This window comes from Thamnophis elegans, chromosome 10 (genome assembly GCF_009769535.1).
Source record: "Thamnophis elegans isolate rThaEle1 chromosome 10, rThaEle1.pri, whole genome shotgun sequence".
NCBI lineage: Eukaryota > Metazoa > Chordata > Lepidosauria > Squamata > Colubridae > Thamnophis > Thamnophis elegans.
Genome location: NC_045550.1, coordinates 10,496,395 through 10,524,146, shown reverse-complemented (window position 1 = coordinate 10,524,146; position 27,752 = coordinate 10,496,395). Strand labels below are relative to the sequence as shown.

The 27,752-nt window shown below is 36.5% G+C and overlaps 1 protein-coding gene across 2 annotated transcripts; it reads right to left on the bottom strand.

The window, feature by feature from the left end:
• Positions 1 to 137: 137 nt before the first annotated feature.
• MCMBP (minichromosome maintenance complex binding protein) lies at positions 138 to 27,631 on the bottom strand. 2 transcript variants are annotated; one of them, XM_032225312.1, is made up of 16 exons: positions 27,543 to 27,631; positions 22,359 to 22,444; positions 21,274 to 21,414; positions 20,256 to 20,297; positions 18,733 to 18,834; positions 16,997 to 17,126; positions 15,873 to 16,024; positions 15,073 to 15,173; positions 13,994 to 14,169; positions 11,299 to 11,422; positions 10,192 to 10,309; positions 8,585 to 8,750; positions 5,444 to 5,577; positions 4,786 to 4,950; positions 4,012 to 4,100; positions 138 to 1,878 (listed from the first exon to the last, which is right to left on the bottom strand). In XM_032225312.1, exons 1-16 carry the CDS (start codon positions 27,598 to 27,600, stop codon positions 1,752 to 1,754), a joined length of 1,911 nt encoding a protein of 636 aa, XP_032081203.1. In that variant the 5' UTR covers positions 27,601 to 27,631; the 3' UTR covers positions 138 to 1,751. The 2 variants fall into 2 exon arrangements, with proteins under 2 accessions (XP_032081203.1, XP_032081204.1); XM_032225313.1 differs by lacking the exon at positions 27,543 to 27,631 and adding an exon at positions 25,434 to 25,698.
• Positions 27,632 to 27,752: the final 121 nt, after the last annotated feature.

Genomic DNA, 27,752 nt, shown 5'->3' with positions numbered 1-27,752 from the left:
TTTGATTAAAAATATATCCATGAGGAGATATTATCTAAACATATCCAAGGGATCATTTTCAGTAATAACTGACAACATATTCCTCCATAATACTTTACCTTATTCTGTCTAAAATGTGATCAGTGCAATGTGTTTCAGAAGTTACTGTAGCTATAATCTTAACATCAGTTTTAGCAGAGAAATGAATGTTTAAATACTAGCTCATTTTTTAGAAGCATTCTGTTGCCCAAGAGTCTTGTGATAGATGAACTACAATAGAATGTAGCAGCAGAAACAACACTGAATGCAATCTTGTTCCTTCATCCTTATTATCTTTATTCTGGAAGTTGGGTTTCTGTTAGTACACGTGTACTATAGCTAGATTGCATGTAGTATTCTGAACAGCTAATGAGTCAATTATAATGTCTGAATGTGTCTACTATATCAGAAGTGATAACTTACTTAAGCTGTCTTTTGTGTGATACTTTTGTACTGTTTGTATTTTGTTATTTATTTATTAATACTTTGTGTGTGTTCTTTTGAGAGTATCTATACATTTAAGTATATTTAGAATAAAACTATTGTTTTAATGTGGGAAACAAGAGCTATTTTAATAAAAAAATAAAATACTATGCATTTTGGCGTATATGGTTCAAGATACTAAGGATCTCTGTCAATTCATTACATGACTAAAACTGCTTCTATGCTTGTTTTTTTCCCCTTAAGACATCTTTACTATATTCTTTGGATAACAACGTAATTACTAAAAAATAATCCAAGGATGCTGTTTTGATTATGTCAGAGGAGCAACTGCACAGATCTCTCTGGGGCCATGAGAAATAGGATCTTAATGTACTTGGTAACAGATTGAAGGGATGTCTAAATAATTACCATGAACACTTTCTATCGCTTTTCTTCAAGGTAGAAGGAATTGGAAATATCAGACTGCTAGCTGATCAGCCATAAGAGCTGATATAAGTCATATTTAAAATTTTGCTTCTCAGGTAACATTAGACTGTTATTTTTACAGAAAAGAGTTTACTCTTTTTTTCCCTGCTTAATGTTCCTGAGTTACATATTCTGAAAATACCCTTTGATCAAATTCATCTCTATGAGGATTATATATATATATATCTAATTTTCTAAATAACCACTGAAACAAGTTGAGGAACTTAGGTTATCCTGGCACATTAAAGAGTTAACTAGCAATGCTAACATCAGTAGGTATGACACATAAAGAATAATCTCCATTTTGATGGCTTAAATAAAGATGACAAAGATATAGATAACTCTATACTGATTTACCTTTTTACATTCTGAGTAAATAGTAAATTTATGACTATTTAGGATATATTCACACAGCTAAACTTGGTGAAAAGTAATCATTTATGGAACCAATTGTAAGTGGAGAGCTACTTTCAACAAATTATACTTTTTATTATGCCTTTCAGACCAATCCCATTAAAATCTGGTGTGTTCTAATGCCATAAAGTGTTTATCTGTTACTGATTCTTAATAAAAGTGTGACATCATTTTTATAGTAACTCTTTAATATCAAACAGATTTTCCATAGTTGCTAATTTGGTTACAAAACAAGCACCAAAATTTATCAGTGTTAATCTGCTGAACACCATAAATCTGGTTCATTTGAGAAAAGAGCCATAACTTTGATATAAATTATCTACAAAACCCGGTATAAACATATGCTCTGTTCATATCAGCTCTACAAATGTTAGGCATGTTTACAGTCTTATAAACATGGTACTGTTGTCCTAAAGTTCATTTCCATTTACAGATTTTTGTGGCTGTAATCTGGCTTTACGTAGTGCCTCCAATTGTTTTGCTCTTAGCCACCTCTCTCTTGATAGTGTTGTCTGCCCAGCACTGAGAGAAAGGAACCTGTGGACAAGAAACAAGAGATAAACCTCTTTATAAACTATATAGTACTAAAACTCTGATTCTTGTAACCTTTCACTGGGGCGAAACGGTGCACCATTGGACAAAACCTTTTGAACCAAGGTACTTCTAATGAGTTCATGTACTGAATGCATTCAAAATTTAGGAGCTAGATTCTTGTGGAATTGAAATTTGGCAAAATTTATAAAAGGCTTCTTGGGCTATTGGTTGACTATGCTTTGTAGTTCAACATGAGCTATTTTCAAGGCAGATACATCTCTGAATGTATTTCATCTTTTCTGCTGAAGGCAGTCTATTAGAAGGTCTGTGATATGGAGGAATCTGGTAAGGAAGTATCGCTGAAATGATGACCAATAACGACCGGGTGTGTGGTGCAAACGAAATAAAAATGAGGCAAATATAGGAAGCCTATACATAAGGTGTCAAACTTACAGCCTTTGGGCCAGATTTGTCACGTGCTGGCCATGCTCACCCCTGTTTTAATGAAGGGGAAAAAAGTTGTGTGATACATGATGTGGCAATGTGTCGTGGGGAGTTTAACACCCCTGATATAAATAATGAAACCTGTGTACAGAGAAAGTTATACCCTGAAGCTCATTTAAGAATTCCCCTCAAGTCCAGCTCAGCTGTTGGTGATTACAGAAACACTGCTCTGCCCTTGTCTTGGCAGCAGCAGCAAGGGGCTTGTTTATTTCTGGAATTGGGTCATGATTTCCTGCCTAGCCAACACCCTGGAATTCCCTGGCAATTCCTTCCAAGTACTAACCAGGCCTGAAAATGTTTTAGCTAAAATAACATTTGATAGATGCTGCCGTTGGTTGAGAAAAAAAAGCTCCTTTGGGCTTTGCAAATAACTCATTTTGCGGAATCAAATACATAATGGAGCCCTGAAAACACAGATCTCAACCACAGCATCTAAAAGATTGCAACACGGATTGTTACAGGGATGTATGGTAAGTATGAAATAACGGAAGAAAAATAATATAGCCATTCCTTGTTTAGTGGCTACCATGTTTAGCAATAGTTTGCAAATGTGACAAAGTTCATTTTCTTGCTAATAGACACATTTAGACCAATTTTTTTCACCCCACAAAAGCCCTCAAGGTGAAACTCATTAAAGTCTTAATGAGTTTCAGGCAGCCCTGCAAGCAGATGGGAAGAGTTCTAATCTAATCAAGGTCACAGAGCTGAGCTTGTTAACTTGCAGTTTTTAGGGAAGTGCTCTGTTGCAGAGAAAAAAGAGCTCATTTAAGCAATTGTTCCACCCTTCCAAAGGGGCAAAACAAAAACAAACAGGTACAGAACACTGGTGAGACCTTTATCTAAACGAGACAGCAGATCTTATTGAAAGGGAAAGGAAGAGGAAAAGACTTGCTCTTAAAATCTCCAGGCTGATTTCCAGGAAAACAACTGGGAGGAGGTGGAAAAGAATGTGGATTCTGTTTTTTTACTCTTCCTGTGACATGAAAGAAAAATTCATGGTCTTAGCTACAAAAGCCTGCTGGGTAATTTTGGGGCAGTTACTCACTCTCAGTCCAACCTACCTCACATGATCGTTGTAGAAAAATAGGAAGAGGAAGGTGTGTTGGATATGTTCGTCATCTTGAGTTAACAACAGAGTTGGGATACAATGAAAGGAAAAAAAATGCACCCAAACCTTGCAGTCTTTTCTATGCAATCATTCTATGCATAACGTATCTCTTACTTTAAAAACATTAAAGCACTGTTGGAGGAGGATTATTCTCCTGCTGTTCTAGCCTGTTTTATTTTCATGATTCCTGGGATGCATTTTCATTAGCCAAACATAGCTTAGTTTCTGAATTTGGGATGATGCTACCAAATGCAAAACCTGACTGATCCAGACAACAAATGGGACAAATCCTATTACTATTTTCCCACTATTTCACCCACACTTTGCTTGTACGGCTGGAGCCATTTTCTATGTGGGCCCGAAAGCTTGGTTCATAAGTCCTGACTTCTTATGCATTATTATGCATTTTCTTTCTTTCACGAAAGCCAAAGCCTGAGCTGACATCAGCATCGACACATGTTCTTGTTTTTGATTGCTTTAGTAAGTGATAACTTCAGTAAACTACTTAACATTTGTGCCCTCACCTTGCTACCAGTAGAGTTCTGTGAAGATCGTCTGCTGTTATACTCTCAGGATCGTTTTTACGCATTTCTACAAAATCATCTTCTACTGCCTGTTGAAGAGATTGATTAAAGCTTTATCATTTAACTTAGATTTACCTCCCAAAGTCCAGAAGAAAATTGAACTATAATTTTCTCCCTTCAAATACTAATTTTTAGTATTCAGTGTTTTTGCATGTGATAGTGCTATGTTAAAAGAAATTTTCTACCATATGAACATACACTCTTCAGGCATAAAATATTTTCACATCCTACATTTCCATTAAGAGAGGTAAAGTTTACTAATTTATATAGTGCCAAGATCCAGCTGTGATTTTACAATGGCCAGGGAAAAGAACCATACAATAAATTTTCATTACAATGCAAGATTATACACGAAAGCTTCCTTGATAACTATTAAAATGCTGAATTTAGTACCAGGTTTTTTTTAAAATTTCATGGCCAATGACAAGAACTAGTTTTTTTCAGATAGCGTGCCTTTATTTTCTATCCCAAACTGGGACTTTTTAAACCTTTCAACATTTCAAATTGGCACTTTTTAAATATTCCAATGGAAGAAAGCTTCTAATGTTTTAATGTTCCACCATACAGGTAGTACTAGAAATTCAAAACAAGCCTCTTCCTCCTAGAAGTTTCATTTTAGGTGAGAAAGGGGGTTGAGTGCTTCCTCAGCATACCTCCTAATACTAATAGAATTTTGTCCCAATCTGAACACTTAATGATAAATGATTTCTATACCTTTGTGACTTCATCCGATATGCTATAATCCAGCAGTCTCAACAAGCTTAGATAGATGCGGAACTTGTTGAGGATTGATGGCAGCACAGCTGTGAGAAGGCTGTGCATGTGCTCCTCCATATTAGGGGGAAGGAGCTCTGGCTGTAGATGGACTTGGCAATCTGACTGTGGGGAAAAAGTTTAAATCGTTAGTTTACATTTCAATTATTAAAACAAAGAAAGTTATCAATCTTCACTCCGACTAAACCCCCAAACCATTAAACGATTTTTAAAAAATATTGGCTCTAAAAGCATCTACATGCTATATATATAGAGTTCTGTCTGACAAATTAGATAACAAGAATTAGTTGAAAAGTCTTTTTAATCCAATTGGTTTAGTTATCTATAAATGCAATAGTACCCTAATAATTGCAGATTTTAAAAATAACATCCAAAATCATACACTTAAAAGGTTTAATTGATCTATATGTATGAATGTTGTTTACAGACACTATTTTTGTTTCTTCCAAGGTTTATAATGCCAAATTTTTCACAGAAAAGCAATCAACTGTGTTGTACATCCATGATTCATACTGGATACTGTACAACACAGTTAATTATCTTTGTATTCTTTCCTTCTTCTTTACAAAGAAGGAAGGGCAGGGAAGCTTTGCTATACCGGTAGGAGTGATCTGCCCTCTGAAGTGATAAGGACATTAATGTTGCATGGAAATTCCATCTGATGGTAACTGAAGTCATAATCCACCTTCTGCCAAGTTATCAAGTGGCCCAGTGCTTTCACATTGTGCACACCTACAAAATAATGAAAAAAGAAAAAAAATGACGATTTATTATCAAAGATTCAGATATAAAATAAAATATAGTATTTTAATTTTTATTCTTTAAGAATTCTGTCCTATGAATTAATATGTAAAGCTAGTTCCTAGGTAAAATTCCTTTAGGAGTTAAGAAGTTGAGCAAATGATCATTGGGAACTTGGGAGAAATTCTGCAAAAATATATTTTCTTGCACAATCAAAGAGGAAATTCAAAGAGGAAATTATAAATTATCACAATGCAATACCCTTCATATGTTTTAGAAGTTAAAAAGAGCTTCCCTCCCCCTAAAAAGTAAACCTCGTTGTTAGTCCCAGGATAGCTGTTCTGAAAGGGAAACAGCTACCTGGGTTAACTGTAATTTAAAGAATACAGTATCTTTGCAACAACCTTAGTAAATTGATGTTTGATTTTCTTAACTAGCTTCCAGAGTAATTTGATTTCTAAGTGACCAATATACAGTCATTCCTCTAACCAGGCTAGATAAGTGATGGCGAACCTTTTTCTTACAATGTGCCAAAATTGCATGTGTGCGTGCTATTGTGTGCGCATGCCCACTCAATCCTCCCCGCCTACACGACCCCCCCTCTGCATACACGCATGACCCCTCTGTGCATATGGACTCCTCCCCAGGATCCGGAGGCATTTTTGAAGCCTGGGGAAGATGAAAACGGCCTCCCCAAACCCTCCGGAAGGGCGGAAAATCAGCTGGCCGGCTTTCACATGCGCACTGGATTGACAGATGGCGTACCACCAAATATGGCTCCACGTGCCATAGGTTTGCCCTCACGGGGCTAGGTGGTTTGCACCCACCAGAAATCCTGTTTTACTTACTTCCTTTCCCACCATGATATGTATTGAGTCAGGAATCATGGATTGCTGACAAACTGATATTAAACTGAGATAGAAGCAGGTGTAAAACATGGAAGAGTGGAAGGAGGCCTGGGGGGTTCTATCAATACTACGCTCTATGTGCCATATCAATAGCTTTTGCTCTAGCTTTATCTCACCATTACGTGGGTCACACACAAGAGTCTATATATTCCAGTTGCTGACGGACACTTCTACAACATATATTGCTAGTTTCTGTGCTAGTTTCTACCACAGTTGGACTCTGATAGATTTAATTAGCTATATATTAGCTTTTATACTACCCTGCATTTATTTAAAGTACTTACGTATCTACCTTGGCAATTTTTGTTTTTATATCTTTTACTTTTTAAAAATTGCTTGTATACCATCCACTTTTATGCTGTTCTAGTTAGATCACAAGAACACCATGAATTGTTACACTATTGTTTTCTAAGATTTAATATTTTTATCTGTCAAGGATAGTAAAATCAAACCAAAACATTAATCACGGCTTGTAATGCATCAGAAATAACGTTAGTTTTTCTTAAAATAAATTCTTCCTTTAGTATCTATACTAGATAGTTGTATTTTAGAGAAAAGTCACATGATGTACATAACTGTTCACACTTGGAATTCCTTACTTGCCAATGGCTGAACATTAGACTTTAAAATACACATGTTCCTTTAGAAATATTTTTCTTATTCTTTTATTAAAAATAAATAAGAAAAGAATATACCAAATGTACTTTTTGGTTCACCGTATTTAACAAATTAATTGTTTCAAGAACATGTCTGGATGCTTGCCAAAATGTAATAATTAATAAGCTAGGGAAAGCATGCCAAAACTAGTTTCTGGTGTTTTTTCCTATTATCTTTAATATAGTATAGCCGAAGATAGCGAAATTTCTATGCAGTCAGGTGGATATGACTAGGAGTTAGAGCTTAGAATGGAACAATTGCCAATATTCCTAGCAGCTAACCAACTATCTCTTCACAGAGCTGTAATAGGGATTTTTCTTCTGAAATATTTTTCTCTGCCATGATGTAATATAGTCCATTTTTGAATTTTTGTCAATTTTCTTTCCTACATCACGTTTTATCTTGCTCTGCCCTATTTTCATAGATCTTGTTGAATGACAGAGAAAGATATACAGTGTTACGAGACTACTTACATAACTTCTGTACAACAGTCCATTGGAATGGAAATATATAAAAAAAATAAGTAAAAAACCTATTTAAATATAGAACTTTTAATTCCTATGAACATGAATAGGGATTAGAATGTCCTGACTGATGCGTGGCTCATGCTACGATCACCACTCAGTTGGATAATTCCCGTGTACATTTCATGGTTTTAGGATGTTGGATTTTCTCTTATATTAATTGTTTATGATGATTTTTATGTAATCAAAATTTTATTTATTTGATGTTCTCCACTGTTGTGAATTATAAGCATGGTGAACCATCAGAATTAAGACATGGGTGGAAAAGCAGAAAAACAGCCTAAGGAAGATTTAGGTCCATTGATAGCAGAAGACAACTGGGAAGCAGCATGACAGATGTAACATTCTTCAATAATAGATGGATGAAAATCCCACTTTTTTTAAAATAAAAAGGAGTAGCTTCTGGTGAGGCAATTGAACTAAATGCAGTTAAAAAGAGGGACAGGCTTTATATGGCTATACTACTATTCCCGTGAAGAAGGTAATCCAAATAAAAAATTGTATAGTTTCTGCCTGTCTCTGGTTGTTAAGATAACTGGATTTCAGAAGATGAATTTGATGTTAAATCTGCAAAGTTGAAGGAAGTTTTATCTGTATTTTAAATTGGGATTATCTTATTTCCAGTTAGATTAATTTCTTTTCCCCAAACTCACACAATACATGTTACAGTAACTAAGCAAACATACTAAACCTCCTTCTGATCTTATTTCTTGCTTTACTTAGCTGCTTGCATTTACAATTTTAACATTTATAACTGATGATCTCAGGTGACAAGATAGGCATGTATATGCTTATATAATGTAAAATAAAAGAATCAGAGAGGCAACTCTATTTTTGCTTCAACCATGTTTTTTTTAACATTTATTCATGCAAGATATTTGAACAGAAACTGTATCCATGAATACTAACCTTTTGTGTCAAGCTGTCCTCGCTCTAGCAGGGTTTCATCTATGACAAAAGAGGTACTGTTGGCCAATTGTAATATTCCACTGACTAAGCGGTTAGCTGTGTAGTCCTTGTGTGGGTTAAATTTTAAGCTGTTCATATTCTCTATAGTCATCTCTAGGCGATATGACTGCCAAAAAAAAATCACTATAATGAATTGTCATATGGAACATGTACTTAATAACTGACGTAAAAGATTAACGATTTAATAAAAATCAAGGAATCATGTAATTGCAGAAATTCTGGCTAAAGACACCCAATTCTTCCAGAGTAAAAGAAATACACTCTTTCTTTCATAAGTCAGTAAATATTTAAAAAAATCAGAGGTGTAATAAAATTTATGCAAATTGGTTTTAAAAGACAGAATCTTAAAAATATTCCATTGTCTTTGAAAGCATCAAACTTACATAACGTTGCTTGAAAAAATGCATTATATACATATGCAGAAGTGTTTAATTACACTTTATTTTTTTATTTTGTCATTATAACTAAGCATACTGTCAGGCATAAGCAAGGACAGAAACCATATTGTTAAAATTATGGCACCTGCATTTCCTTGAGCCATAGAGGAATTAGAGATAAACTGTCTTATTGGGTACAGATCCATCATTCTGTATATGTCATACAAGCAGTCATGCATTGGTGACATACAGGTAGGCTTATGACAGCAATTGGGAACAGAATTTCCACCAGACTGCACTACATGGTGATGGCAATCCCTGCAGTCTTGGTTACCACTCTAATTAATCCCAAGCAGCTTTCTGTCGGCTTCCCTTATGTCAGTGGGGAAGTCGGCAGGAAGGTGAAAGCACCAGGAGCCTCCCAGGCAGGACAGCAGGTAATGAGTGACTGCTGCCAGATGGGGAAGGGCATGAGGAGCCAGATGGGGAAGGGCAAGAGAGGCAAGGCATGGTGTGCAACAGTGTAGTGAGAGTTGGGAGGGTGTCAGAAAGGTGTGACGAGGATGCAAGAGATGGAACAGTGAAGCTTGGGGAGGATACACAAGCAGTAAAGGAAGCTTGGGAGGGTATGCGGGGATGTGTGAGTCATTGGTGCAGTGCAAGCACTGGGAGAGGATATGTACGTGGGGAAGACTCACCCCAGAAACTTGAGACCCTGCTGTCTTCCCAATAACTTTCTGGGGAAACTGACAGGAAAGGTCACAAATGGCGATTGTGTGATTGCGGGGTACTGCAACCACTTTTAACTGTGACACAGTTGCTAGCACCCAAATCACAATCATGTGAGGGCAAGGGCACTAGGATGGGCAGAACAAACGGTTGTAAGTTGTGGACTATCAACCCTATAGAGGATTATCAGTATACAAAGAACTCACTCTGTCTGTCTGTCTGTCTCTCTCTCTCACACACACTTCTCAATTGTCCATTTAAGTACCCAATCTGAAGTACAGTAAATTGATTAAGCAATTTTACACACTGCATTAAGACATAAACTGTGATTTACAAATGGCTATTGAAATCCACGTTCATTACAATTTAATGTGGCAGGTGAACCCAGATACTGACATGAAGGAGCAGTTAAAGTAAACAGCTTATAAATGTAATTCTTACTGCAGGAACAAGCTGCTGAATAATACGGTATACATGCTCTGTGAAGACACTGTTTCTTGGACAGCCACTTAAATTCAGGGTGAATTTTCCTAGAGGAAGGACATCTCTTCTTGCATAGCTAGATAACACAAAGGACAGAAATATAGGCTATGAGCAAAAACTTCTATTGGTGATCTTTGTAAACAATTTTATGTTAGGAATGTTTTGGCTAAAGAGCAATATTGACTTTGAAAGCATATATACTGTGAAATTAGAAGAACAATTATGAACAAGACCCATTAGATCCCACAGATTAGGCCTCCTCCGAATTCCATCTGCCGGCCAATGCCGGCTGTCGACCACCCGGAGGAGGGCCTTCTCTGTGGCTGCTCCAGCCCTTTGGAACGATCTCCCCGTGGAGATTCGGACTCTCGCCACCCTTCAGGCTTTCTATAAAGCCGTTAAGACCTGGCTGTTCCAGCAGGCCTGGGGCTGTTGAGTTCCACCCCTACTCGAATTGGTTGTGCTTGTTATGACTTTTTAAATTGTTTTGTATTGTTGTTTTGTTTCTGTTTTACTCTTTGTATTTGTTCCCCTTCCCTCCTGGTTTGTCAGCCGCCCTGAGTCCCTTCGGGAATAGGGCGGCATACAAGTCGAATAAACCACTAAACCAACCACTAAACCACAAGCACCAACAAGGATATAGAATAGAATTTTTTTTTTCCTTCCTCTCCTCCTCCCTTTTAATTTAGGAAAGACTAGGAATAGGAAACTGAACATAAAGGAAAGCTACCTAGAAGGAGTTAAACATTTTTATATTAACAATTGTTACATTACTCCTTCTAGACAGCTTTTTTTTAAAACTGTCAGCCTAGTGATTTAAGTTTAGCAATTATATGGTAAGAGAGTGATTCAAACTGTTAAGGATCATCAAGGAAGCTTCCTAAATAAATATGCAAGGAATTGAGATTACAAGGACAAATTATTTTACTTTATTTTCAGGATAAAAATTAGAACAATTTTAGGTTGCAGAATATTACTGTATTTTTGTCTTAATTAAATACTTTCTGCCTTTTACCTCCTGTCCCACAGGAATAGATACATTAAACAGGTGAATTGGTTACTTACACTGTGGAAATGAGGTGTAATATAACGTATTCAGCAGCCAAGCTGTCTCCCAAAAAGGCATGACTGAGGAAGCCAAGAAGCTCTGCTCTAATTGGTGATAGTTCAGACATAAAACTAGAGACAACTAAAACAGACAGCATAGGCAAGAATCAGAAATAACACATGCATTTTTCTATACAGGTAGCCTTCAACTTATAGCCATTTGTTTAATAATTGTTCAAAGTTACAGCAGCACTGAAAAGAGTGTCTTATGATTAGTTTCCACACTTGCAGAATCCCCATGGTCACATGATCAAAATGCAGGTGCTTGGCAACTGGCGTGTATTTATGACAGTTGCACTGCCCTGGGGGCATGTGATCATCATTTGTAACCTTTTCAGCTGGAATTCAACAAAGTCACAAGATTCACCTAACCACCATGACTCACTTAACAACGGCAGTGATTCATTCAACAAATGTGGCAAAATAGGTCATAAAATGGGACACAACTCACTTAACAGCTGTCTTGCTTAGCAACAGAAATTTGAGGCTCCATTGTGGTTGTAAGTCTACCTGTACTGTGCAGGTGGTCCTCAATTTGACTGGTCGCTTAATTACCATTCCAAGTAACAATGGACCTCCCCAAAACTACTTACAATCTATTTTGTTGGTTGCCCCCTCTGCAATCATGAGATCACATTTGTATGGCGGTTCCACCACAAAATCGCGGAGGACAAAATCGCGCTCGACGAAAGCGCGCATTTGACATCATCACAGCGCGACGAAAACATCGCGCTGTGATCGAAAAATGTAAAAATAAAGCTAAAACCTTACCCTAACCCCCCCAAACCTAACCCTAAACCTAACCCTTAACCTAACCCTAAACCTAACCGTTAACGTAACGCTAAACCTAACGCTAACCCTTAACCTAACGCTAAACCTAACGCTAACGCTCTAAACCTAACCCTAACCCTTAACCTAACCCTAACCCTAACCCTTACCTTTATGTGAATCGGCTTGCTTTAATTTTAATTTTATTTCAATTTTTAATTTTTTTCGTCGCACTGTGATGACGTCACATGCGCGCTTTCGTCGAGCGCGATTTTGTCCTCCGCGCTTTTGACGGGTCACGTTGTATGGCACTTGACAATTGGTTCACCTTTATGGCCATTTGTTGTATTTGGCAACGCATGACTGTGATTTACAATGTTTGTTTTGTTGGTTTCTGTGGTTTACTTCTGGTGTCCCAACAAAAAATGCCCACTGAGGAAAATGCATTTGCTTAACAATTTTTGTAAAAAAACGGTCGTAACTTTGCATGAGGTCACAAAATGCCTCAACTTATAAATGCAATGATTTATGATGTAATTGAGCTCCATTAAGGTCATAAGTTGAGGATTACCTGTACACTTAATTATCATTTGCAGAAGACAGTTAATGATATACAACTCTGCATCAACCATACATATATTTTAACTTTTTTAGCTAAGCGTCGTATTGACAACAGATTTTAATGCTGTATTTAAAAATGACAAGTGACAAACAAAATAAATAATTTAAATAGCTAAGGAATGTACCCCACACTAGTTATTGACTATGCTATTAATTCATTAAATTTTGTCTTTAAATCAAAGGAACTCTTTATTTCCTTTAACTGATGAAATTCTTTTTTTAGTGGACTAAGGGGCCTGGACAATTTCTGAAGGAATGTAGACGATGCAGAATATGATGGGGTATGACTCTAATAAAGTTTGATTTGATTTTATGGTGTGGAGGAAATGTAACTTGCTTGCATGATTAACTTAAATCTCAGATATTTTATTTTATTCATAGTATCATGATTGTTTTGGCAATTTATTATCTTAAAAAAGAATTGTTTCCCTAAAATATGAGAGTTCTGGAAGTAGTACTTTATTGTAGCTTCAAATGCTACCTAATTTTAGGGGTCAGTATAGCTGTCCATTTGAAAGAAGCCAATTTTGTTAAAGATTAGCTCAATATTTCTATCAAATAAGAAAAGCTAATCAGCAGCAAGACTGAAAATTGCTGAAAATTGGCTTGAAGTCACACCAACTCTGTTAGTAGACAATTAAAAAGTGGAAGCCATATTTAATCTATGATAGGTGCATATAATTTACTTTTTTATCTCTTCTCTTTAAAAGATATTATTAGAGCAATTGTTAAAATATTTAGAATTTTTCCATAAATCACTTTATAGATAACCTGGGCTTCAAAAGTAGAAATAATTTTACAAGCTAAAATGGAACACTATTGTTGTCACATACATGTAGTCTACAGGATTTTCAGAAATATATTTGTATATACAGTACACAGAGATGTATTTGGCAAGAGCATTACTACTATGAGGAAAGGATGGGTGGTGCCTTATATTGAACAATTTCCTGTGCTCTTCAGGATCACTATCAAGCAAGCTGGACACTTTTTGATTATTACATGGACGGGTATCAAACTTGCCATGCCACATTGCCGTCTCGTGACGTATTATGATGATTTTTCCCTTCGAGAAGCATAGTACATAACTCAAAGGGGAAGCAAAATGGCTTATACAACGTTTACAAATGTCCTTTATGCTTTAAATGTTAATGACGTAGGAACAAACTGACATTTTTGTGTACAAAGAAGTAGAAACAATAAAATCCAATTCAGGCATCTGATAGTAACAAGGTAATCTTCCGTAAATAGTTGAAATACTTACAGCTCTTGCTTTCTTCTTCATTAAGGCAAGCAGGCAACAATGGATTTATGTGCTGAAGTTTCTGTGCCAGAATTACATGGATTCTGGGAACTAAAGATGCTGGAGGACTATGAACTCTCTGTTCTTCCACAGTATCCATACAATCCATAGACTCCACTGGAGAGGAGGAATTCTCCCTAAAACATAAAAATAGATGTATTTAGGCACATTTCATTTCAAAATTACATGCAACATTCTTTCCTGCCAGAGAAAAAGGTATTTTATTGAAAAACAAAATGTCAGCAGATAGTCCTTAACTTACAACCACAATTCAGCCCAAAATTTCTTGTTGTGAAACATTTGTTAAGTGAGTTTTGCCCCATTTTACGATTTTTCTTGCCATACTTGTTAACTGAATCACTGTAGTTTATAAGTTAGTAACATGGTTAAGTGAATCTTGCCTGTTGATTTTGCTTGTCAAAAATTTGCAAAAAATGATCACATGACCTTGGGACATAGCAATGGTCATAAGTATGAACCAGTTGCCAAGCATCTGAATTTTGATCACATAATCATGAGGATAAGGTTGTAAGTGTAAAAATCGGTAATAAGTCACTTATGTGCCGTTGTAACTTTGATTGGTTACTAAATGAACTATTGTAAATTAAGAACTATCTGTATCATAAATAGAATAAATTAAGTTATTGAATTTATTTCATACTTTTGCAACATCAAAGTAAAATCCTCAGTTATATCTTTTAAAAATGCTCCTGAATATAAAGAACTGACATCACCTTTTTATTTTTTACAGGGGTGCAATGAACTAAGTATTATTTAGAATTGGGACAAATTCAGATGTCTAAAATTTAGTTATAAATTCAACACTGTAAACTAGCAATTTGTGGGTTAGGACTAATCTTCCAACAATTTTTGGAATTATTGTTCAGCTTTTCTGAAACACAGACAAAGAAGAAAATTCAATGTTGCTGCTAATTTTTTATAGAAACTTTACAAATTACCTATTATTTGTGGACCAAATACATGTATCTCTTCAGTCACACTGATGGCAAACTTGCATTTTATCATCACTAAAATGTTACCTTTCTTCATTGTTCAGCATGTTCAGGACCGGATCGACAGACAAAATCCCATACACTTCAAGAATATCATTGACTTTGAAACTGTCCCCATTTTCATATATCTGCCACAAACAGAACATGTTAAGAGGATAAATTGCAGTAAAACCATATGAAGTAGTATAAAAGCAATAGCTACTTGAACATATTAATAAATTATGGCTTGGTATTATGGGAGAAGGTTTGCATCATAACTGTCCTTCGTAACTTTCTGCTTCAATAAAAAATTGTAGTTGTACAGAATTACAGTGTTCTAAATTCTAACAATATACAGTCAGGCTAGATTTACATGAAGCAGTGTGATATATAAACCCAGGTAGTCCTCGACGTACGACTACAATTGAGCCCAGAATTTCCATTGCTGTGTGAAAGAGTTAAGTGAATTTAGCCCCACTTTACAACCTTTCTTGCCACAGTAGCTATTCAGTTAGTAACACGGTTGTTAAGATGAATCTAGCTTCCCTTGACTTTGCTTGTCAAAATATCACAAAAGGTGATCACATGACATCAGGATACTGCAATTGTCATAAATATGAATCAGATGCTGCAATGGTTGTAAGTGTGAAAAATGATCATAAGTCACTTCCCCCCCCCATTGTCATTGTAACTTTGAATGATCACTAAATGAACTGTTGTAAATCGAAAACTACCTGTACATGGCCTTGATTTATGTACCAGTTCTAAATCTATATTACAACTCCTCTCCACACTTCTAACGCGTGCAAAAGTGATCCTGTTCCAGACACTGCTTAAGATATTATTACCTTCACAAGACATGCCGGGCCCTTTTCCCCTGGGAGTGGAAAATTCAGATCTAGTGGAGACGAACAGTTTAAGGAAATCATCTGATGCCTTGCAGAAGCTTCTGTTTCTAATCGCTTTGGCTCTCCACTCCCCTGGATATCGAGCACATTTCCTAGAATTAAAACATCAACAACAACAGTTTCCACTACCTTAAAACTCATCGTTTGAGATTAATATTTATTGCTGCTTTTTGAAAAAAAAAAATTACATCATGCTGAGTCACAAGTGCATGTTGCAAACACTGGAGCTTAGATTCTTTTCAGAACAGCAATTCCCCAAAAGTATTTTAATTTACAAAAGGAGTACTAAGTCCTAGATGAAACCAAGGAAATGAGTACTCTCTCAGAAAACTATGAAGGGTAGGAAAAGAAATGGAAATGTGTAGAAACAAAACAAGGGGAAAGCTGTTATTTTATTTGTTTTGTACACTTTTTTTCTCCTTGACCTTAACATCTGTATTAGTTGACTGGAATAAGGTGCTTATTTCTGGACTTTCTATATATGGTGTTTTAAAAACTATGTTAGAAGTACAAAAATATAGATGACTCTGCAAATGGCCCGCCTCTGATTTAACTCAGCACATATTTTTTTCAATAACTGAGCCAAATAAAGAGAACCATGAAGTTCATAACCCCCTTCATTATTTTTCTGCCGCATCTGGCATTCAGTTATATATTGTCCTATTTATTTTCATGGCTAACAATTAAATGTATCATCTCTCCATGAGTTTGCTCTTGCTCTTTCTATAAATCAGAAGAATCCTTGATTTTCAAGAATATAGTATTTGCAAATACTGGTCTGTAAAAAATATATCTGTAGCTACAAACTGACCCATGGATAACACATCAGACCAGTGGTACATTCAGAAACTTGCTCTCTTTGCAACTATACCTGAACTCATCGAATTATTTCAAAAACCAGATAACGGTATATAAAATCATATTCTAAATCTATTCTGAGTCTATTCTAAGTCAACAAGAATTCACTTCAATTAAATCACTTCAATACAAATGGATACACCATAATAGTAATTCTGAAAAACAAGTAACTTTCAGGAGAAAGACAACATTATCTCAGCTGATACCGATGTGCTGTTCTCTTTGTTTCGATGGATGCAACTCCATGTCTTCATCATCCTCATAACTTCTCTTATGGCGACTTGGTGTGTATGATGTTGATGGACAAACTCGAGCTTGACTTGCACTATTATAAGCGTATGTTTTAAGTTAAGGACAGAATCAATCTGATGGCATGAATAAACTTATCTGGAAATTTAATTAAGCATTTATTTTAAAGTTAAGGCAATGCTATCGTTTCCAAAGATGAAGAAAAAGATAATAGCATTTTGTAAGTTTAACCTAAGTACATCATATAATGTTTCATTGTTGTTGTTAGTTGTGAAGTCGTGTCTAACCCATCACGACCCCATGGACAAAGTTCCTCCAGGCCTTTCTGTCCTAATATTTCATATTCTTATAGAAGTTCCTTTATTAATTGCCAAGGATTCAGAAAATCTTGATTCTATTATTATAGTTAAGAAAAGCTCTTTAAAAAGTTATTTTTATTAATGCTTCTTCAAATAGACGTTTTGTTCAGCATCTTTAGCTTTTGTTGGTGGAGTCAAAAGATAAATTCTGAAGTTCAAACTCTGATCTATCTATATCTACAAAGATCAGAGTTCTGCAAGCAATGATTTTCCCTGTAACACTCTGTGGAAGCAAACACTGGACTTTGAAGAAACAGGATAGAAAGAGTACTCTGCTTGCTGTATAACATATTGTATACAGCAGTTACCGTATATACTCGAGCATAGGCTGGCCCGAATATAAGCCGAGGCACCTAATTTTACCACAAAAAACTGGAAAAGTTATTGACTCGAGTATAAGCCTAGGGTGGGAAATGCAGCAGCTACCGGTAAATTTCAAAAATAAAAATAGATACCAATAATGTTTTTGAATATTTATTTCAAAGAAAAACAGTAAACTAGCTCTGGGACATCGTTATGTGGCTGCTTGCCATAACAAGGAGGATGTGGGACATCGTTGCAGAGCGGCAGGAGGGGGAGGAAGGGGAATCGTAAGACAGCCCTGCATTACATTAGAACGTGAGGAGGGGGTATGGTGCGGTGCGCGCTGCGCGGCAAACTGACACAGAGGGAGGGGAAACTCACAGGGGCGCCGGGCCATTCATGAGCGTCACCCAGCGGCATTGACCCGCCCCTTTTTCTCCTCCATTTCGGGCAAATTTTTCACTGACTCGAGTATAAGCCGAGGCGGCTTTTTTCAGCCCAAAAAGTGGGCTGAAAAACTCGGCTTATACTTGAGTATATACGGTATATATGGTAAGTATACCATATATAACCAAGTTATCTACATTGTGGACAGCCCTGTTAGATGTCAAGGTCCTCTTCGAACATGATGGATGAACATCATTATCAAGATAACCAAGGAATAAACGAATGGATAATAGAACAAATCAATCTAGAATTTTCAATGGAGATGACACTAATGCTCAAATTATATTTTGGATATATGATGCAAAGACTTAGCTGCCTTAAGACTTCTTATGCTGGTAAATCTGGAGAAGAGTCTAATCAGAAGCAAGGTGGGTGGATTTAATTACAGCAGCAATAGTTGCATCACTGGATAGAGGAAGTCCATCTCAGTGGTCATTTCGAGTTGACACAACTTGATGGCATAGAATCAAGCAATCAATCAATATTTTTATATCAAATGTTAAATACCTTGCATTATCAGTGTTACCACTACTAGTTCAGTATTTAGTATACCAGTCTACAATATAATAAGCTACAAAGGATATTTCTTTCACCCACGCTGATTCTCCTGGCACTGGAACACAGTAAAAAGTCTGTCTATCTGCAGTTACAATTTGTTTAGGATTTAAATCTATTTCTTGATGAGGCTAGAAGAAGAGATATTACACATCACTAGCATACTATAAAAAGAAAAAAATATTGTAAAGTTGTTATAAAAATGAAATACTTTTAATTTTTTTAAAAGGGAAGTAATCTTAAAATAAATTTATAGTTAGTGTGCTAGAAAGTAATATTTATCCTAAGGAATTGTAAGGGATGAACTCTAATCTCTGTGGATCAAAAGTTCTAATAACAACTTTTTTGACATACCTAAAATAAAGAAATGCTGGTTCTGGTTTTTTATATTAATAATACCACAGTGCTAGTTTTAACTATATCATTTGAAGCATGACATATATTGTCAGCAATATAGTATTCAAGTAGAAGCGCTAGTGAAATGTATGGAGCCAAATTTAAATTATATCCATGTCTACACAATACATATTAATGTATGCTATTGATCAATCCATTTTCTAAGTATTTTAATGTCATCAATGTAGCACCAAATATCTGTATGTAAGTGACATAAGCATATAAATTAGCAGGTGTGACCCCAAAACAAGCCTTATAAGAAAAGAGATCCCAGAACACTCCTAGCAACAGAAGTAGAATGTATGTTTGGAAAGTAGAGGAACAGAATATCTCACAAAAAGGGTAATGATTAGCATAAAGATCTCCTGCACGGGAATATCATACATTGTAAAATCTATTTTTTTAACTACAACCTCTATGCTTCCCTCTGTCTTAGACTTACAGTATTTTCCAATCTCAAGTTTTTGAAGTAATGTCAAGTGTTAAAATGACAATGCTAAAAATACACATTCATATAGCATTCTGTGTTTGTCTTAGTGTAAATCTACTCCAAGTATCTGATAAGGGTGAGTTTTTCTTCCCCTTATAAAATATTAGAATGTGTGAGGGACTAAAACCCACTGATACTGGCATTACTGCCTTCTACATTCAAAATAGAGACACAGATTCTGCAGAGATATGTTTAAGGAGGGCTAGTTTTTGTCACTGATTCCATACACTAAATAAGGATACATCAGTGCAAATGAATGCTCAGTTATATCTTTATTTTAAAAAAAGCACAGGAGAAGGGTATGAGAGGTACATTATACTCTATTCTATTCTATCCTTTATTAAAAAACCTATATTTATGCTGTGTGATTATTTATTTCAAAAACTTGTGTTCATCTCCATTTCTTGATTGTACAAGTTGCTTATAGTATTACTTTCAGAAGCTTTAAAATCAACACATTTAACACAAGTATAACAAAAAAATTCAATGTACCACCATTTGGGCTTGCAAGGAAACAAATTCATCCCCAAATGCCTTTTTGACAAGCCATGTTTTTTAAGTTCTCCAAAAAGGTATCTACAGAATCAGTGAAAAATAAAATAGGGAAAAAAGATAAATATTATAGTAACTTAAATGTGTTGCCATAATTTCAGGAGCTGGACTTACCCCACATTCTGCTACATCTCTGTATTTTCCAAAATGCATAACCTGTTAAAAAACATAAAATTACTATGTAATTCTATTCTATACAACCTCTTACCATGTTCTTTTTGGGGAGATTTGTGGAGATTTTGTAAATATTTACTGTTACTTCTTCACCATTATCTTTTCTATGAACATAGTGGTTCTATTCTCTGCTAAGCTCAATATATTCTTTTTTTAATGTTTCATTCGGAAAAAGCCAAGGGTTAATTTATAATATTTTATTGGTTCCAGGCAAAGCATCTGTTCCATTCCAATATATGTATACATGAGCAGAATTGCTAAGGAACTATTATCGGATGTGGATTGTTGATATTTCACTTCAGAATACACATAGAAAAACCTTAAGATTTCCTTTATTTCATGTGATACTCTTACAAAAGAGGCATTGGCGGTTCTTACAAAAGTTCTATGTCACATGGAATAAAAAGGAAATGATGGACCTAGCAAAGATGGATAACCTTGTAGTGGGCAAGATCACACTTAACTCAGGAAGGAAGACAAGCTCACAAAGTGGGTAAGGCCAAAGCACAAATGGTAGTCCTGTAAGGTGGCGCAGTGGTTAGGGTGCAGTACTGCAGCCACTTCAGCTGACTGCTAGTTCTGCAGCTTGGCGGTTCAAATCTCACCGGCTCAGGGTTGACTCAGCCTTCCATCCTTCCGAGGTGGGTAAAATGAGGACCCAGATTGTGGGGGAAATATGCTGACTCTGTAAACCGCTTAGAGAGGGCTGAAAGCCCTATGAAGCAGTATATAAGTCTAACTGCTATTGCTATTGTTTTGATAAAAGTTTGATGATTTGGTTTTGATGTTATTCCTATTTAATACTGCAGGTTTTTTTTAAATCACTCTAAGCAACAATTTATGAAAAACTGCTCTAAATTTTCAACGATCATAGCAAGAGGAACAAGGACCACAAAAGGAACAACATGGCTGGGTATGAATATAGGTAATCAGAACTATAGTAAAGAAACTAACTTACACGTGATTTAGTAACTGTATCAACTGTTTCATAAACATTCATATAAAATTCAGGATCAAACATATCTTGAACCATACAGCGAAATTTTATTAAGCTATTTGGCTTCAGATAATGTAAAGGAACATCATTCAATGATGGTACCTGTAAAACAAAATTCAATAATTATCAGCTTCATGACGCAAGCAGAATTTTATGCCTTCATTTTCAATTATTATTAATCTAATTATAATTTAATTTAAGTAAGTTTGAAGATCTAATACCTACACAGAAAGGAGGATAGAATTTACATTGATTTTATCAGAAAAAAATCTTAGTAATCACTGAACATGATTTAATTCGGTTATGCATATTTGAGATTTAGTCAGTTAACTAAATGTATTCTATAGATATGGATCTATAAAATGTTTAACAAAAAAAATAAAAAATGGACCAATCAGTGAAACTCTATTTTTCAAACAACTGGTCAGTTACTGAAATAAAATGACTGACTAAATGTATAAACATGTCATACAATTTCTAATGAGCCAGAATTCAATTTTCTGAATGTGTAGGTTTAATTTGTTCATCTCTTGGGATCAGGACTGAATTACTAAAAATGTATTGTAAATATTTGTGTATTTCTTGCATTTTTGGTATTGCATCTTTTTCCTTATTCAAACAAAAATATTATTTTATTATAAAATGACAATGTATTCTATAATCAAATATGTATTATCTTTGGGTTATGGAAATTATAGAAAAAACCCTAATGAAATTATCATACGTATTCTTGAATGTGCAGAAAATTTACTCGGAATCCAAAATTTAAAGACTATACATTTAAAGATCTTAAAGATCTTATATCCAAAATTTAAAGACTATACATTTAAAGATCTTATATCCAGTTCCAATAGCAATGTCCTGTTTTATTTCTGTACCGATATACTTAATTAGAAACTCAATTTATTTTATAATCCCTTTTAGCTCTACAGTATGCTTAAAGTTATTCAATGCCATTCAATGCCATTCAAGTTATCCAAGTTGCCTAAAGATTTTGAAATCCATCCTTAAATAATTTAAAATTTGATAAGTACATATAGCCTTACCCAGTTAGTTGCATTATTTTCTTTTAATTTCTCTTTGAAGTACTCTGTTACTTTTCTTTCCCATTCAGGATTTAGACTATTCTGAGCTAAGCAAGACAAAAAAAAATCAAATCACATTATTTTAATTTGTAAAAAGCATAGGCTGTAAATGTAAAATGTAGTATAGTACATTTAAATTTTTACTTTGCTAATACAGTATTTATTATTCAGTAATTAATCAACAAATAGCATTTTAGGTTTTAAATACACACACACACACATTATGGTAATTAAGTTTATTGAACCTCAAAGAAACAACAGTAATCTAGAATTGGAAGTCAAAACCAAATCTCTGACAGACGCTTGCTGGAATGGTTTGCTTTTAACAGTAGCATCCACATCTAGTTCTGGGTTCCAATAGCCAATCATAGTTGTCAGACAGTTCAAAGGTCAGGAGGGCACAGACAGGATCTGGATAACAGACAGGTGCTTGCAAGGAGGGATCATGGGTCAGGGCGCTCCTTAAATCAAACCGCAGTCAGCTGTAACTAATTAAGAGATTTACTCCCTTGCTTGGCAAGGAGCCTCAAAGAACCTCTCTGTTCTGTTCCCTTTTCTATTCACCTATGCCAGGGGTTGGGTGGCCTTTTCATCTCTCGTTGCTTTCGTTGTCCACGTAATCCTTGTTTTTTGATTAGCCTCATGTGATACTTAGCTTGGGGACTCCTGAGGCTGAAACAGTTTCTTCAGAATCAGATTCAGATCCTGAACCTGGGCTCTAACAGTGAGGAACCTTTCCTTAAAGCATTACAGCAGACATATTTTTAGAAGCCTAAAAGTGGAGCCAAAGACTGCAGCAGAATGAAAAGCTTGTGAATAGACTGACTTTTCATAATCCTTCAGATAAGAAGACTGGAGATTGCCCACAAGTGTTCTATACAATTTCTCCTTACAAAGTAACTACATGACAGTGGTTTGTGGCAGGTTCTGGGAGATGATGGAATAGCCATTTTTCTCAAATCATCAAACACTAAAAGAGTTATTTAATGCTTAGTGAAAGAGATTTGAAGCAGAGTTTAAGGACACAGGTTTTATTTTAAAATAAAATGTATTAAAAGATGTTATAAAGGTGTAATGTTATTGGAGGATTTTCTGAAATAACTAACGAACGCCATTATGTGGCTGTGTCTTTAAGTATGAATGATTTGAGGTAAAAGCATGTTCAAATAATTGTAGTCAAATGAGAATTGTGGTACATTGATAGTAATATATTCAAAGATTTTTGATTTAAAGTGTATAATCTAATATGAACTATAAATAATGACTGTGGAAGAAATGCACGAAAGTCACCTGTAACCAATCGACACGCTTTCTACAAGATGTAATGAAGGATGACTCTTTTTTTTGTGTTTTTGTTCAATTAAAATAAAATTTTAAAAAAAGTATCAAGCAGCTGAGTTTACTGGTCAGCAAATCAATCTATTTCATTTATTGCTTAACAAAAAATAAAAATCCTTAACAGTACATGTGATCTCTAGGCTGGAATACTGTAATGTGCTCTACATGGGGCTGCCCTTGAAGAGCATCCGAAGACTTCAGCTAGTCCAGAATGCGGCCGCGCGAGTGATCGTGGGCGCACCACGGTTCGCCCACATAACACCGATCCTCCGTGAGCTGCACTGGCTACCTGTTGGTCCCCGGGTGCACTTCAAGGTTTTACTCACCACCTATAAAGCGCTCCATGGTAGTGGATCTGGCTATTTGAGAGACCGCCTTCTGCCAATTACCTCCCTGCGTCCCATAAGATCGCATAGAGTTGGCCTCCTCCGTATTCCATCCGCCAGTCAGTGCCGACTGGCGACTACTCGGAGGAGAGCCTTCTCTGTTGCGGCTCCGACACTATGGAACAATCTCCCCGTGGAGATTCGTACCCTCACCACCGTCCAGGCCTTCCGTACAGCCCTCAAGAACTGGCTAACCCATCAGGCCTGGGGATAATCTTATTTCGCTCCTCCCGAATGCTGAGTGAATGTTGAGTTTTATTGTCTAATTTACTTTGTGCACATTTCTTTTTTTGTATTGTCCTACACTCCCCTTCCTTTTTTGATTGTAAGCCGCCCTGAGTCCCCTCAGGGAAAAGGGCGGCCTATAAATAAACTACAAACTACAAACTACAAACATGGCTATTAGCATGTAAATTATTATCCATTATTAATATCTAGTATGTATACAGAAATTCTATTTCACATATTTTTTATGAAATGTGATTTTTAAAATCACAATTCTCCAACTTATTGGGCACAGAAGATACCATTTTCCTGTACAAACAGCTGCTGGGTATTATTAATCCACCTTTTTTGTTATAACATTGATAGGGCTACTTAATTATTCCACTACTACACTTTTAATCACAGCTCAGCCACATAATATTTCAGATATACTATTGTGACCACAAATAATCATAATATAAAAAGCTACCATAACTTTATTAGCTCATGGGAAAAAATCTATATTACATAATTGGGAAGTAGCTTTATTAGAATTACTCAAAGGGACAAATTTATTACTCAGATTCTTCTGCAAACGGTAATGTTATATATTACAATAGCAAATGACATGGCAACCAAACTTAAAACACATTTACTCCCAATCTTAGTGAATTTTTTCTAGTATTTTATCCTTAGAATTACAATTGAGAGAAGATAATAAGTGCCCAAGAGTCACTTGCAAAAGTTATTATGAACCTGATTCCTAGTCAATCCCATTCCAATATTTTCTTTTCCAATATCTAAATGTTTTATATTATATACACAATTTAATTACATTCCCTTTAAAATAATGTAAAATTACAATTCTTACAATGGAATTGATTTCTTATATGGACAGTTATATGGAAAAGTAAATTCATTTCCCATTGATCCCATCTAGATTTCTCAGTATTTATTGGGCCTATTATGGGCATATTAAACATTCCCATTTCCCAAGTTTTTCCTTGTGAGGTAGATTACATTGAGAGTGGCCCACTGCACCCAGTAAGTTTCTATGGTTGAAAGTAGACTTCCTAATTCAACATCTTTACCTTCAATGTTCACTTACATTGATTACACTGTCTCTTCCATGTCACGAAGTATCACTTCTTCTGCCCAATAATTGATCTTTGTTGTAGCAATTTTCAAGCGGTTGGTTTTCAATTAAAGAATATCATCTGGTGGGACTCAGGCGAAATACCTACTCTAACAATTCCTGTTCTTTGGAATGAGTTCCACCAGAGATTCATATGGTTCCCACCCTTCTGTTGTTTAGGAAATTCCTAAACATTGGATGAGTACCCAGATTGCTTGTGTGTGTGTGTGTGTGTATGGGGAGAGATGCTGACTCTATAAACCACAGAGAGGGACTGTAAAGCACTATGAAGTGGTATATAAGTCTAAGTACTATTGCTATTGTTCTAATTAGCTTCTTACACAGAGTGATTGTGTCCCTATTTTGTTTCCTGGTTTGAATTATTCTGGTTTGTTATGGCATTTTGCACTTCCTGTCAGCTGCATTTTGCCAAATGTTGGTTTTTCAGTTATATGAGCTAAGCACAGTCTCTTGGGAGCCTGCCAATTAATTAATATTTTGCTTGTAAGGTTAATAAAAACAATTAAGACAATTATTCAGATGCGCTGGGAGATTTTAGGATTAACTTTGGGTCACATTTAACCGAGAGTTGGTTCAATTGCAAAATACTTGTGTTAAAAATGACATAGCAAACAGTTTTGCTAAAAAAAAAAAAAATAGGAAGGAGGGAGGGAAGAAGGTAGGGAAGCAAGGAGGGAAAAAGGGAGGGAAGGAAGGAGAGAAGATAGGAAGGAGGGAACGTAAGAGAAGAGAAAGGAGGGAAGGAAGGAAGAAAGGAGGGAGGGAAGGTATGAGAGGAGGAGGGGGGGATGGAGAGAGGAAAGGGAAGGAAAGGAGGGAAGGAAGGAGAGAAGGAAGGAAGGGGAGTGGGAAAGAAGAAACAAGGGAAGGAAAGAGGGAGGGAGGGAAGAAGATACCTAACCTTTGATGTCTATAATGATTTTGATATCACGGGAATGTCTTGAAACGTAGTCAAATGTAAAGCAAAACAGTGGAATCTTGTATTGTCTTTTACCAGCTATTGGTTGTTGTATTTTTCTTTTACTAATAAAAATAATTTAAAAAAAATGACATAGCAAACCGTTTTGCTAAAAAAAAAAACAACCCAAAATAGGCAAAAACACAACAATGTTAAACCCGGAACATTCGGGTTTAGAAAGCCGCGCATAAGATACCAACACACCAATTAGATCAGTGTTTCTCAACCTTGGCAACTTGAAGATGTCCGGACTTCAACTCCCAGAATTCCCCAGCCAGCATTCGCTGGCTGGGGAATTCTGGGAGTTGAAGTCCGGACATCTTCAAGTTTGCCAAGGTTGAGAAACACTGAATTAGATACAAGAGCAATTGATAGCCACCAAAAAGAGAAGCCAGAAGATTCCAGTTCAGCTCTGACAAGCAGAAGCCTAATAATACCATGCCCTGTTCTTTTTTAATTACAGCAGTAAACTAGTAATTAAGCACTCAAAAGGAAAGACGCCAGGCCTCACATTGAATAGGGAAAAGCCCCCTTCAGTGTCTTTAAGAAGCGTTATTCTCCCTCTCTGCGCCTCCCCATCGTCCCTTTCCGAGAAGCCGAAAGAAACATCGCAGCGCACATGCTCAGGAACACTCTTCTTCTTCCCACGAGGCTTCGAACTTTCGGCCCTTCCCGCAGCCAACTTTGCCTCACACAAACACACACAACCCCGAGGCTGCTTTTGGCTCCGCTCGGCCCAGCGGGGGGGTTCCTGACTTCGCCAGGCCAAACTCGGTTTATTAGCTTTGTCGCCGGCGGTCAGTCCCGCTAATTCCTACACCCCCACCCGCCTCCAACCCGTTCCTCAAGGAGTGGCGAGGTGCCGCCGTTTCTCCCCTTCCCGGTCGTCGCCGGTGCCAGAGCCGTTCTCAGCAATGCCGCCGTCTTCTCTTCCCTCTCGTGCTTTTTCTTTTTCTGGGACTCGGCCGGCTTCCCCTCTGCGTCGCACCCGGGTATTACCTCAGGCCGCTTCCCCCGCCGCCTCGACCTGCCTTATAACAGCTTCCTCACAGGGCTCCCGTGCCTTGCCATCCCCTCGCACCCCTCCCTAAGCCCGGTCTCACCGAAAATGCCTTGCACGATACTGAGGGGGCAGTTCAGCCAGTCCGCCACACACGGCATCTTTTCGGCTCTTCGACGCGTTTAAAAAGGCCTTGGAGAGAGTGGTCTCCCTTCAGAGAGGAGCCGCTTTTGCCCCCCCCCCCTCGAGCTGGGCGGATAGCGCTTAAGATAGCAGGCGGGTCGGGCGTTCCAGGCTGGGCTGAAAGAGGCGC

Bases quoted from the DNA above. Each gene is read 5' to 3' on its own strand.
- MCMBP (XM_032225312.1), bottom strand. From the start codon at position 27,600: ATGCCGTGTGTGGCGGACTGGCTGAACTGCCCCCTCAGTATCGTGCAA. The intron at 14,170-15,072 runs GTAACATTTTAG...TTTATGTTTTAG, and splicing joins ATGCTGAACAATGAAGAAAG to GGAGAATTCCTCCTCTCCAG. The intron at 10,310-11,298 runs GTAAGTAACCAA...TGTGTTATCTAG, and splicing joins TTACACCTCATTTCCACAGT to CTATGCAAGAAGAGATGTCC.